This window comes from Calonectris borealis, chromosome 1, assembly GCF_964195595.1.
Source record: "Calonectris borealis chromosome 1, bCalBor7.hap1.2, whole genome shotgun sequence".
Classification (NCBI taxonomy): domain Eukaryota; kingdom Metazoa; phylum Chordata; class Aves; order Procellariiformes; family Procellariidae; genus Calonectris; species Calonectris borealis.
The window spans coordinates 146951401-146963613 of record NC_134312.1 but is presented as its reverse complement, the minus strand read 5'-3'; the positions used below and the strand labels follow the sequence as shown (position 1 = coordinate 146963613).

Genomic DNA, 12213 nt, shown 5'->3' with positions numbered 1-12213 from the left:
CAGATTCTGTGTTAAAGTATAACTTTTATTACTTATTAACTACAGAAGAGTTACAAAACTAGCAAAACTAAACAGTCATACAACAGCACTTAAAAAAACTCTCAATATTTGCAAAACCAGTAACCTCAGAAAGCAACAAATGCATATGGATTTTAACAGAGATGTGGTAAAGATTTGGAAACAGTGTTCAGCATTAATCCAGCCATTTTTCAGAATCCATAGTAAAATATTTGATTGTCAAATATTGTATTTTACTTAAGAAGTCAGCAGAACACAATGACAGTCAGCAGAATACCACCACAGTGAATTCTGTAGGGTTATACTTATGCATATTAAATGTGTTTTATTTTAGGAAAATTCTAAAATAACATCTTACCTTTAAAGTCATCTCTTGGGCCTTGCATTTCCTTCTTGTTCATTTTTCTGTCAGTGCAGGAATTGTTATGGGCACCTTTGGAATTGTTTTCTAGGTAGGCTGAGCTCGTTCCTTTCTTGGAGGGATGAGGATCACAGAGTTTTGCATTAATCTTATAAAGCTCGAGGGCCTTAATGGCTGCTGCATTGTTATCCATACGGAGAAAAGTTGGACAGGAAGCACAAAATTCATTCGTGCAGGCTTCATTTCCACAGCCCTCAGTTAACTGGTGGTAGTAGCGCTCTATTAGATGCTTTGCAGCTGCTCGCTTCCTGTAGCAAACATTCAAACAGTAAGTACAAGGATTAGTAGAGCTTTCACATACAAAGCTCATTCAAAAGCATCAGCAAGACAGAGATTAGTCAAGCACTGAAACACAAGATTTCTGTATCAGAGAGGACACATCAGGAGATGTTTTAAATGCAGGATTCTCATCTTGACAAATGCAAATATATATAAGACAATTTAATTTGTGGGTCCTATGTAAGTAAAAGGTAAATCCCGTTTATGCAGAGTTTTCAGCTTTACATTCTAGTGTTACAGTGGACACAGTCTTGTTCAGTTCTGAACAATCTCAGTTGTCACTGAAAAAGAGAGCAATTTAGATGCAAAGCAAGGCTGCAAGTGAAACAGAACTGGATCTCATACAGGTGATTGAGTCTGATATATAGTACTGAGGTATGGTTGCCACTGACAGAAAGAAGAGGCATGAAATACAAATGATCCAGGCATTTATTTAGTAATACTATCAATACTACACCAATAGGATATAAACCCTTTAAAAATTTAAACCATTTTTTTAAACAAGATCCCAGATGACTAAGTTATCTGATATTTAGTCTATTTAAATCCGTAGGAAAAATATTCCTTGGTTAATTAAACTGATGACAAAACCATGATCAAAGATGAGCTCAAGGCTGAATATATCTCTCCTCAGCTTAATAAGGTACATGGTTCTCTAAAAAAGCTATTTGCCAAATAGTGCCCTTTCTCCTGCAATTATACATGGCAAGTATGTATTTTGAAGAATTACAACTGTAGCGCTATACAGTGCTCAGTACTATATATACACACACAAGAAAATTTAACTGGCCAATTAATAAGGTCATAGACTTTTACAGAAACATACAAATGGTAGAGAAATCGCCGGAAAGCTGCAGGTAATTGGGACAGAAGAAGCTGCATGCAGCACCAAGAGCACCATGTTTCACCACATTTTGGAAAGAAACCTCCAAACCTTCACTTCATTTATTCACTTCATTAACTAAGTTATTAGTGAAAAATATCAACTATGAAACATTTCAAACATTTTGATTAGGTGTAACATGCAGGCTTTTTACCTAACTTTATTGATACAGTACTATGAACATGGGAAGCAAGATTTTAATCAGAAATTATGATATTAACTTAAAGTTGCCTTTTCAGATGTTGATGCATGCACAGATTCTGCATGAGAACTGAAGTGCTAGACCCACTGGTACTACTCAGCACTTGCTGCACCTAGCTGTTAATGCTGGCTGGTTAAGTATCAGAGTTTCAATGCAGCTGCTTCAGAAGGGAAAATGTCCTCAAGTTCTGAAAGTAACTGTTGAGGTGTATATTGTTCAGCAATAACACCTTTGATCCTTCCCTTTCACCCTTCAAGATCTCATGATCCTAGAGAAGAAAATATTTCTTACAAAGAAAACCATTACCTCAATGTCTCTTGACCTTCCAAATGCCCCAGTGAGTTCCAAGATAAAAAAAAAAAAAATTAAGAGAAAGGTTTCTCTGGCACCTCAAGACGGAGGTGGAAGACCATTAAAAAAAAAAGCAGCACCAGCAATACCATGAAAACCACTACTGTATAAACAGGGAATAGCTGTATTCTGATTCAAGGAAAGAGTTCTAGCCTCTTCAATTTTTACATGTGGACTTAGGAAAACCTGCCTCTCTCCACGTACATATAAAATCGTAAGGTTTTTTTGATCTTTCATACTTCAGCTTTTAGTATAGAGGCTTTAAGAAAAACATCAGATTTTTAATACAGCTTAGACCAGTACATGATTTCTCAGACATCTATTTCTGAATGCCAAGATTTCATGCTTTGATCATTCTTGACTTTCAATCATTCCAGACCTTCAGATTTAGAGTGTGAAATATTGTCATTTGTAAGCAGGTAAGTGTATCATGTGAAAGCCTTTCTTTGTTAATATTGAATTTTTACACCTGAGCTATGGCCACCTGTCTCACCAACATGCTTCTTATTTACTCCTCTTGCAGTCTCTCCTATGCATTAACTTGATGCCTTCATGAAAGCTTGTTGCAACTCAAGTTGAAACTTACTGTTCCTTTCATTTTCCTCCCTCTCTCTCACTGACGTTTTCCACAGTGCATAGAAAATGGCAGTTACTTCATACACACATTATCATTTTAACTTTATCCTTCCTCATCGCATTTTCCTTCCATCTTGTTGCTCCATTGCAGTCTACAAGTAGTTCACAAGTTTTTTTGCCATAATATTGATGTTTTTGACCTATGTAACACACCTAAAAATGTTATATAGATTATTTGTCACAGCTGTTCTGTGTATGTATGTTAGGGGTGTGTGTGTGTGTGTATTTATTTATTTACCTAAAGCAGCTGGAGTTGTTACTCAGATTAAATATATTGTGAATTCCCTAAGAGGAAAGAACTTATGTTTTCAAACTGGAGAAACTGTTAGCCTTAAAGAGGCATGTACACCTTTCTAGCTTAGGTAAGGCCTAGTTTGAATAAAGTTATTTCAATGTATAAACACTGATATATTAACAACACATTTTATCATGTTAAACAACACTCCACTTCAATCAGGTCATATCTGAGAGGCCAGGAGACAAAGCTAAGCTTAGACTTGTCTCTAACAGTTAACTTCTGAGGGACTCAAGTTTTTTGCTTCCATTTTTTAACTACCAATTACTTCTCAAACTATGCCATGCCTACAATAATGCAGTTTGTACAAACATTTTCATTTTGACTCATGGCCACAGACTCACTGACTCAAGTTCTATTAGAGACGAAAGGTTTGACTGAAAGTTAGAAATTTTTTTTTTTTAAATCAACTATGGAAGCAAACAATACAATGTACAACAGTACTAGAATACAAAAATATTAGAATTTGCCCCCACCTCTCCCTAGCAGCAATTCCACAGACTTTTGACATGGCTTCAGATAAATTATATAAGTAAATAAAAAAGGTGGAGACTTAAAGTGATGATACAGACCTAAGAAGGTAGAAGGCTTGTTACTGAGCCTTCCACAAGGGCTACCCTTACTGAGGTCCATCCATGAAAGTGCTTACAGAGAACGCAGTTCTGAGTAAGCCAATGTGCGATTTTATGGAACAGTAAGATATTCCATACCATGTTCCCGTTGGGGTACTTGAGGGATTATTGTCACTGTACAGTGCCGACAGCCCACATTTCCATATTATTCAGAAAAAAATGTAGCATACCTTCTCTGTTCTCCAGAGGTGAAAACTTGATCTCTTTCTACATTCCCCTGCTCATTTAGTATGTAGAAAACTTAAGTTCTTAGCCTAAGGCATTAAAACTGGTTCATCAAGCGAGGTAACACAAAACCCCTCTCTATTATTAGCTCACGCTATACAGTGAAGACTGCAGCTCCCTTTAAGTTCCTCTACAGGGATCTTAGAGTAACTAGCCCCTTATAAACTCAATGACTAGTTTACTGTACATTATCACACAGACACCTTCTAGTGTAGCTAAGACTGCAGTGACTGACTTGCATATATGTTTGCAAAGACTCACACTGTTGGTGCACATCCAAGTATGAAACTGCACTGGTGTGGCTGCAGGTTGTAAACATTTCGCAGACATATCACAGGCATAGCCTTAAGCCTTAAGGGTAATTTCCCACACAGGGGGCCTTGTATAACCTCCTCAAGCAAGACTCGCTACTTCAGTGAGGGGGAGAGACACTTAAAATAGACATCACCTTCCTTCCCCAAAGTCCAACAATTTCACAAGCACATTTTTCTGTTAAAAAAAAAATTAGTATTCACTGACTTACTTTTGTAGTACTTAAGGAAAAAAGAACGCCTTTAGGCTTTTTAATTGTTCTTTAACTAATAAAAAGCCAGATAATAAATACTTTGCATTTGTAATTGAAATGCTGCTAAAACTGTGGAGTATCACTAGAAACGTGCACCACTGAGCCTCTACCTTTCTAGATACTTAGGCCAAGGGGCACTGGGCTGCACTTTGGGTTGTAAAGTAACTTTTGAATGTCTAAACCACATACAAAACAAGGGATTGAATGCACTGGTTCAAAAGTTCCTATGTAACAGCATCTAATTTGCATTTCCCAAATATCTTAAACTACATACAAGAAATGGTACATAAAGGAAACTTTTGTGACAGAGAAAATCAGACGTTTAAACATTTAAGGAATTTTAGAAAAATCTGAAGCATATAATTCTTCAGAGGAAGAATTTTCACCCAAGTTTCAAAACTTGCCTGACGTTAAAAATATCTGCATAAATGCATCATTTTTGTTTAAGTTTACCTAAATTTCAGAAATATGTGTGAAAGTTTCACACTTGTCTGGAATTATCAGTATGAAATGATGTATTTCTGAATGGTTTCTGCTTGGGACACAACAACTTTTACATTATTTCTACACAGAAGTATCACATTGCTCCAAAATGGTCAATTTTAGTAAGTGGAAATTTACAACAGCCTGTTTTAACAAAACTATTAGGAATTCAAAAGTGCCAAAATGTTTATAAGCTGTTTTCTTTCTTAACACAAAAAAATCAACAAAAGTATTAATGTGTGTGGAAACTAGAGGAAAATTTATGTTTGCCTTTTGGATAGGAAAAAAACAGGGACCATTTTTTTTAGTACTAATAACAAAACAGCTTTCAGTATATGCCTTAACAGACAGGAGCATAGAGAGATTTATACACCTGCAACAATTATACTATACTGTGGAAATAAGATGACCAGCAGGCCAAAAACAGTTTAAAAAAGTGTGGGTTATGGATGGACATCTTTGTGAAGTTAAATACTGCTTTCTGAGAGTTTCAGTGTCAAACTTTGCATGTTGGTTTCTTGCTTCTGTTTAGTTAGAGTTAAGAAGAGCAACGCTAGAGAAGACAAGCTTCCGGTAACAGCACTGCCCGCACAGACCCTTTTGAAGTGGCCTGCACACCGAAGTGCCAAATGCTCCACCCAGCGCTGGAGCCGAGCCCTCTGTTCCAGCAGTGTTGTAACACCTTTTGCCCGCCGCAGCCACCGGCACCCCAGCGAACGTACGTCTGCAAACGCACACGTGCATGGAGCTTGCGTTTTCCAAACCATGTTCTTTCCAGTGCGGTGGGCCCCGATAGCTGGGGTGCAGACTGTGAACTCCCTTGGACCATACCAGCTTCACCTAAGGGACCTCCCTCCCCGCCACGTATTATAGATCCACTGTGGCTCCGGGAACATCGTGTGCTGACGAAGTCAGGCACGGCACTTCCTCAGGAAGGGCGAACCTGAGAACAGAACAGTTGTCCTGGCTTTATGGAGCAATGAAGAAAGACAGCTAGAGAGAGGGGGTCAAGAACAGAATCAGCATGTGTATCTCAATCTTGTCTCACAGACAAATTATCTTGCTACAGTCCTATTAGAAAAGCACCCTTCATTACTGCCCCTTCCTCTTCAGGTTATTAGCTCCAGGACTCTACAGAGATAAGGTCATTCCACAGACCAACTGGTTTCATCCCCTGGTTCCTATCTATCCTTCTTAAGACAGCATGCAGTGCCCTGTCACCTATGCAATTCCTTCAACATTCAATTAGCTAAAAAACTGAGAGATGAATAATGCATCAATTATACCCTGGCTTTTTCAGGAAACGTCCCCAATTCCAATCCCCTCCCTCCCCGCAAACATTACAGGCCTGAAGTCATCAAATAACTGATTATGGGGAAACAATTATTAGGCAACTGTTGTAAGCAATCAACATATGTAACTGCAGGCATACTTGACTGTTTTAAATGCTCACATTTACAGAATCAGTGCCTTTTGAAAAGGCAGGGAGAAATATAGCCTTCATAAAAAAAGTCCATAAATTTATTTAACTACAAAGAAAAAGTAACTTGAATTACTGCTGGAATAAACTTAGTAATAAGTTTAGGACTAACTCAGAAAATCTTACTCTCTCTGAACAAATTTGTTATTCTTAATATTTTAAAGAAAAAAGTACACAATTGTTATCAGTTGTTAAACTTACAAAGAATAATCACCTCTAACCGCACAAAAACATTTCAACAGTTCTCCAAATTTTGTTTTAAATTATCAAGTAAGGAGTCCTAAACTCTAACACTCTGTACTGGTTATGAGGCCACAATAAGACAGGAATCATTCAGTCTGTCTTTTATATTCAGGACAAAACAAATAATGAGTATTTTATCAAATATTAAGCAAAATACATATTCTTTAGTACCTTCCAAGTTGTTTTCCCTTGGTTAAAGAAGTCCTGGCACTCAAGCAAGTACAATTAAACTTCACGTTGTACTCTACTGAACAAGCTTAAATTTGTCAAGTATGAAATTTATACACTGTATTCTGATCAACCAAAGAAAGGAGATTAATATTAGCACTGCAGTGAGATATCAAAAGATAGAGACAGTAACTTGGAGACACTGATTCCAGTTGTCTACTGCTGGACCACTGGAGTGTTTCAATAGAAAGCATGATATAAGAGACAAACTATTTCAGACAAAAATACTGATATAAGAAGAGGACTGACCATAGCAACATGTAGGACCGACCTGCAGAGAAGAGACCTAAATGCTGATCAACCTTGTAGTTTGAAGAGAAGGGGCCAAGTACAGGAAAGGGACAATCACACAACTCTGTTTTCAAGCTATTAAAAACTCCAGAACTTTTTTTTTAAGTTAGGTTTCCATGGTAGCATTCTTTTACTATGCCTTCATTCTGCATGACACTGTCCTAGAAGGATGACCATGATCAGGCAGAGACTAAGTGCAAATAACATGGATCATAAGACTTAAAGACCCAAGTTTCCAGTTTAAGAACAGGCTAGCATTTGTGGATTAGACAGCTCCGGAGAGAAATATCTCCTCTTTAAGCTTTCTTTTTTTATTTAACTGGTAAATTTACAGCATCCTCCAAGCTTCATGGGAACCAAGGTCTATAATACATTTGCTTCACTTCAGTTATATTTTCTAGTGCAAAATCTGGAACTCCTTTTCTTTCAAATCATTATAAAACTTGGCCAACTTATCTTACTGCACTTTTGCTCTTGGAGGCAAAGGTAAGACAGACACTTAATTGTAACTTAAGCAGTTGCTAAATTTAAAAAAGTAATAATTCTTGAGTAGAGTCAATGCAGTTTTATTAACTGATGAAGTTTCCTCAAGGGAATCACTGCCTGGCTAAATGATGCCTTGCAAGAGGCTCTGAGAGGAAATTTTTTAATTCATCCTAGACAGATCACAGTATAACACAATGCAAGGCTGCAGGAGTACATAAAGATACTTCTTACATATTTTCCTTCCAAGAATGGCAATAAACAAGCAGGAAATGCCACAAAAATACCTGTATGTGGCAAGGTTTGATATAGAGGCTATGATCAGCACGTCCCATGGTTATGTTATGCAAACCCATCTGTGTTTTCAGCTACGAGGAAAGTAATTTAAGGCATTCTATGTCTAGAAAGCACTAGAATGGCATCTGAAAGTATGTACCATGAAACACTAATACAGTTACTGTATGTATTTGCAATGGTTGTAATTTGTTTTTCTGGCATATTTTGAGGCTGCTGCAGAATTTTTATTTTGCCATTCTTTCAAGGGAAACAAACCAGGTATCAAATCCAATCCAATGTGGGATGACTATACATCAACTATAACTGTAACAACACTTTAAAATGGAGGGGAGTTCAACGACTTTAAAAAGAGAGAGAGAGAAGTTTCAAAATTGCAAAGCATCCCATCCTCAAAAACAGAAAGGTAAGATGAACGCACAGAGAGCCATTGTATCAAAATACCCAAACCTTTGCCTTGATATGTGACAACATACAACACAAAGAGCGAAAATACACGAAATGATAAGAAGTCAAGTTAAAGTAAACAATTAAAAATTATGTAATTTAGTGCTAAAGAGGTTTTAAGAAAGTTATACTAGTCAAAGCTGAAAATTAATGCAGACTTGTGACAGGAGCACACAGAAGATGCTGATCTTAAAAATTCAAAGACTTGAATGAATGCTAAGGAAAAGAGACTCCTAACTCTGAGCTAGCATCAAGATGTTCATTATGCATAGAGCCCGAATTTGAAAAGCTTGGGATAAGCTTGGGATAATTCTTCTTCATGGAAGAATATGCTGCATAAGAGTCTGAAAGAGTCAGTAGGTTTTTTTTTTTTTTTTAATTTATTTTAATTCATACATGTGAAACATATGTAACTATGCTCTTGGTGTGAAGCTTTGCAATGCAAAACACAGAAACAAATAAAGCAATTGTATCAGCCAACCAGAGCAAAAACAACTTAACCATTCATTGTGCAAATAACAAAACAGTCACATAAGTCCCTACACTTACTAATGAATTATAGGCATGTAAATAATATAGTAACTATTTTAGCTACACAGTAGGCTTGCAGGTCACACTATATTACCCAGCCTGCCATTCCACCTTATGTGGCAAGAGCAACTACGCAGCAGGATTGCAGAAATTCTCTGTAATAGGTGATGTACACATCACATTGTGATACAGTTTTAAAAAATTTAGTTTTGCAAGTGTACTATGCATTAATACTGTATAACTACTACTCAAACAAGTATGTGAATCCCTACAGCTTGACTGACTTACATTTAATTTAGACAGATACCCGAAATCTACATAGTCGGGGCAACTCTGATCATCATTCTGCACCAAAAAAAAAAAATTCAGCTGTCACACAGAAAAGCTTGCTACTGTAGATTATTTTTTCAGGTTCAGTTTTAAGGAGGATAAATCACACACACACACAAAAAGAACTGTCAAACTGCTAGAAGGAAAAATAGTTGTACTGCCTTTTCCTTCTGATTTATCATAGGTTCTTATAGAGTCTTTGTTTCACACCAGTCAAGATCCTTGTTTCTGACGCATCTTTCCTTACAATGTGTAAAAAGCAGTAGTCCAGCTGACAATATCCAGAGCGGACTATAGCCAGTCTACAGCCCAATTCCCTGTTTGGCTAGGCCAGGGAAACAAAAAAACACAACTCAACTTGCTGCAGGAACAACATAAAATAATTCAGCAGGGGCTGCTACTGGAGCAGGAAAAGAGACTATGGCAGGGTTTTTGCCCTGCAGCCTCTGTCTCTAACACATGTCCATGTAGCAACAGCCAGTCGCCTCTCAGGTCTGGATCCCTGCAACCTGTGCTCCTAAGAAAGCAGCTAGACAGCACTTCTGTAACAGATGGCATGAAAGAGGGAAAAGCAAATTCATCCCAGGAGAAATGCTCCTCCTAGTGCAAAAAAAGACTTCACTGCAGTGAATTGCTAAAAACACACAGGAAAAGCGTTCCTTGTTTCCTTCTCATCACTTTTAAAGTTAGGTATGCACTCCAATGTGGAGGGGCTCACCTCAGCTTTGCTCCTCCCCGCGTTGGGCAGCTACAGCAGAGAAGTCCTTGAGCAATTCACACTACGTCCCTAGCCTGCAAAACATCCTGAAACTGGCATTCAGCCCACAGTGCATAAAATGCTAGACCACTTGGGGGAAGGGTGTGGAGGAGACAGTTTAAGGTCAGAGAAGTAGTTTGTGGCAGAAGAGAAATGAACCCAGATCTTTTGAAGCCTCAGACAGTACCCTAACCACTGGGCTACGCTCCCTCTATTATTTTGGAATTTGCGCTATAAGCCAGAAAAGCAGAGTTTGTGGTTTTCCTATTTGAGTTCTATGACAGGATGGTTTGAATAGCTAGAAAAGAATCTTTGTTTGCTAACTCACAGAAGAATAAAATCTCAAATAACTTTTTTCTTTTTTTAAAATGGTCCCCTCATTCCTGCAATCCTTTTGAATTTGAAATTGAAATGAACATTTCAGCCTATCACAATCTTACTTCTAGTTAATCTTGGCTTCTAGGCTAATGAAGACAGACCAAAACAAGGTTCAGAACTGTGAGCAAGATGCTACATGAACACTGCTTAGTGGAAGAAAGCTAGTTTTCTGTTTCTAGAAGTAACTAGTATATAAATTTGCCAAATTAAGTCAGACCTTTTTTTTTTTTTCTTCTCAGTTCAGTAATGCATCTACTACAACAGATATTAGCAGGTATTGTGCCTTAGTACTGAAGTGTCTTCAAACCCATGCAAGATGTTAGTGAAAAGCAGGTAGAAATGACACCCCTACTGTCAAGTCTGAATATAGGCCTGAAGATTTCTGACATTGTATTATGCTACCATCTACTGGTTCACATTAAATTAAACCTCTGAACTTTCCCTTCAACCCATTCACCCTCAAAAAAAAAAAAAGACAAAAAGAAAAATCATCACAGTTTCTACAGAGGCTTAAAATTATTTTTCCATAGCAAAATACTAACTTGGAATTTTCTAAGGTAATTCCACAGGTTTAGTCAGCTTTTGTCTTTTTTTTTTAAAAGCAGGTGCAAGAGTGTTACATATGTTCAAAACATTTTTTAAACAAGATATACCGAACTCATCCACTCATTTACTTACATTCGGCTAGTTTCAATGTTTTCAGAGTGAGGTTCTCCTGGTGATCTGCAAATACAGATACAAAAACTTAAGCATTGTTTGTTATTTTAACTCATTACAATATGAAGAGTTAGGAAAGGTGGAAAGTGATAACGTATTATTGCTACTAAAAGCATCGACTTTTATGGACTTGCACATTTAATTTGTTTGACCAAACTCTAGAAGACAGTTTATAACATAAAACCTGACAATGTAATTAAGCCAAATTTCTTTAAGGAGGACAGCACTTTTTCCCCACAGTTTATGCAACAGTAGCCATTAGAGGAGAGTTCTGCGGGCAGTACTTCCGTATTCAGGTTGTATAGTGCACCAGTTCTGGCCTAATTCTTCATAACCACTTCTGTAACCAAAATGTATACTCAAAGTTTATCAGTGATCAACTGTTACAAACAGATTCTCTGCACAGTTGGACTCTAAGAAGCAGCAGCTCAGAAGAATCTCAACAGAATCTCAAAACAAATTTCATGTCTCTCTCTACATGAATTTATGGACATAATCTCGCAGTCAGCTTTCTGTTTCTTCCTTCCAGCCAACAGGTCAGCCAATAATATTCAGAATTAGGCCTGGCATTTTTTTACACACAAGCAGCACCTGTGTTCAGCTTGCCAAGCCCCTTGACTTAATTTACAGAGTTATTCAAGGGGTATAGTTCCATGTTAACTTAAGTAGGCTAAATTATAGCTATTTAGCTCCTCCGTATTCCCATCCTCTTCCTTATGCCAGCACTGATTCGAGACGTTAACATTTCTTTTTTTTTTTTCAGACAGATTATTTTTGTCATCCCTTCAGGACTTCCCCCTACCCAGTGAGTTTGTAGCCAGATGAGAGTTGGTAGCTGGATGAGCCAGGAGACAAGGCAGTACAAATGCCCCAGTTTTGACTTCAATCACCTTAAGCTGCCTTGAAATCATATCCTGAAGAATCTTATCCAACCTTCACTTGGGTATAGATTTTGGTACAGTTGACGAGAACTGCCACGCTGGATACATTGCGTGAGGAGTGAAAATAGAGCACAGCCATTACAGTGAAACTCTGTAGCTTCCA

At 37.5% G+C, this 12213-nt stretch overlaps 1 protein-coding gene across 16 annotated transcripts in view; it reads right to left on the bottom strand.

Annotated features, from left to right (window-relative positions):
* The window catches only part of UBE3A (ubiquitin protein ligase E3A), a 53563-nt gene that overhangs the window by 21854 nt on the left and 19496 nt on the right, over window positions 1–12213 (bottom strand). For 7 of the 16 annotated variants that reach the window (XM_075135361.1, XM_075135379.1, XM_075135387.1 and 4 more), the window contains 3 exons: window positions 11131–11175; window positions 5713–5933; window positions 377–687 (listed from right to left, as the gene is read on the bottom strand). In XM_075135361.1, coding sequence (XP_074991462.1) covers window positions 377–687; window positions 5713–5819 — 418 coding nt within the window. In that variant the 5' untranslated portion in view covers window positions 5820–5933; window positions 11131–11175. Of the gene's footprint in view, window positions 1–376; window positions 688–5712; window positions 5934–10035; window positions 10345–11130; window positions 11176–12213 lie in introns of those variants that run through there. The other 9 variants (XM_075135446.1, XM_075135413.1, XM_075135431.1 and 6 more) reach the window with 3 other exon arrangements.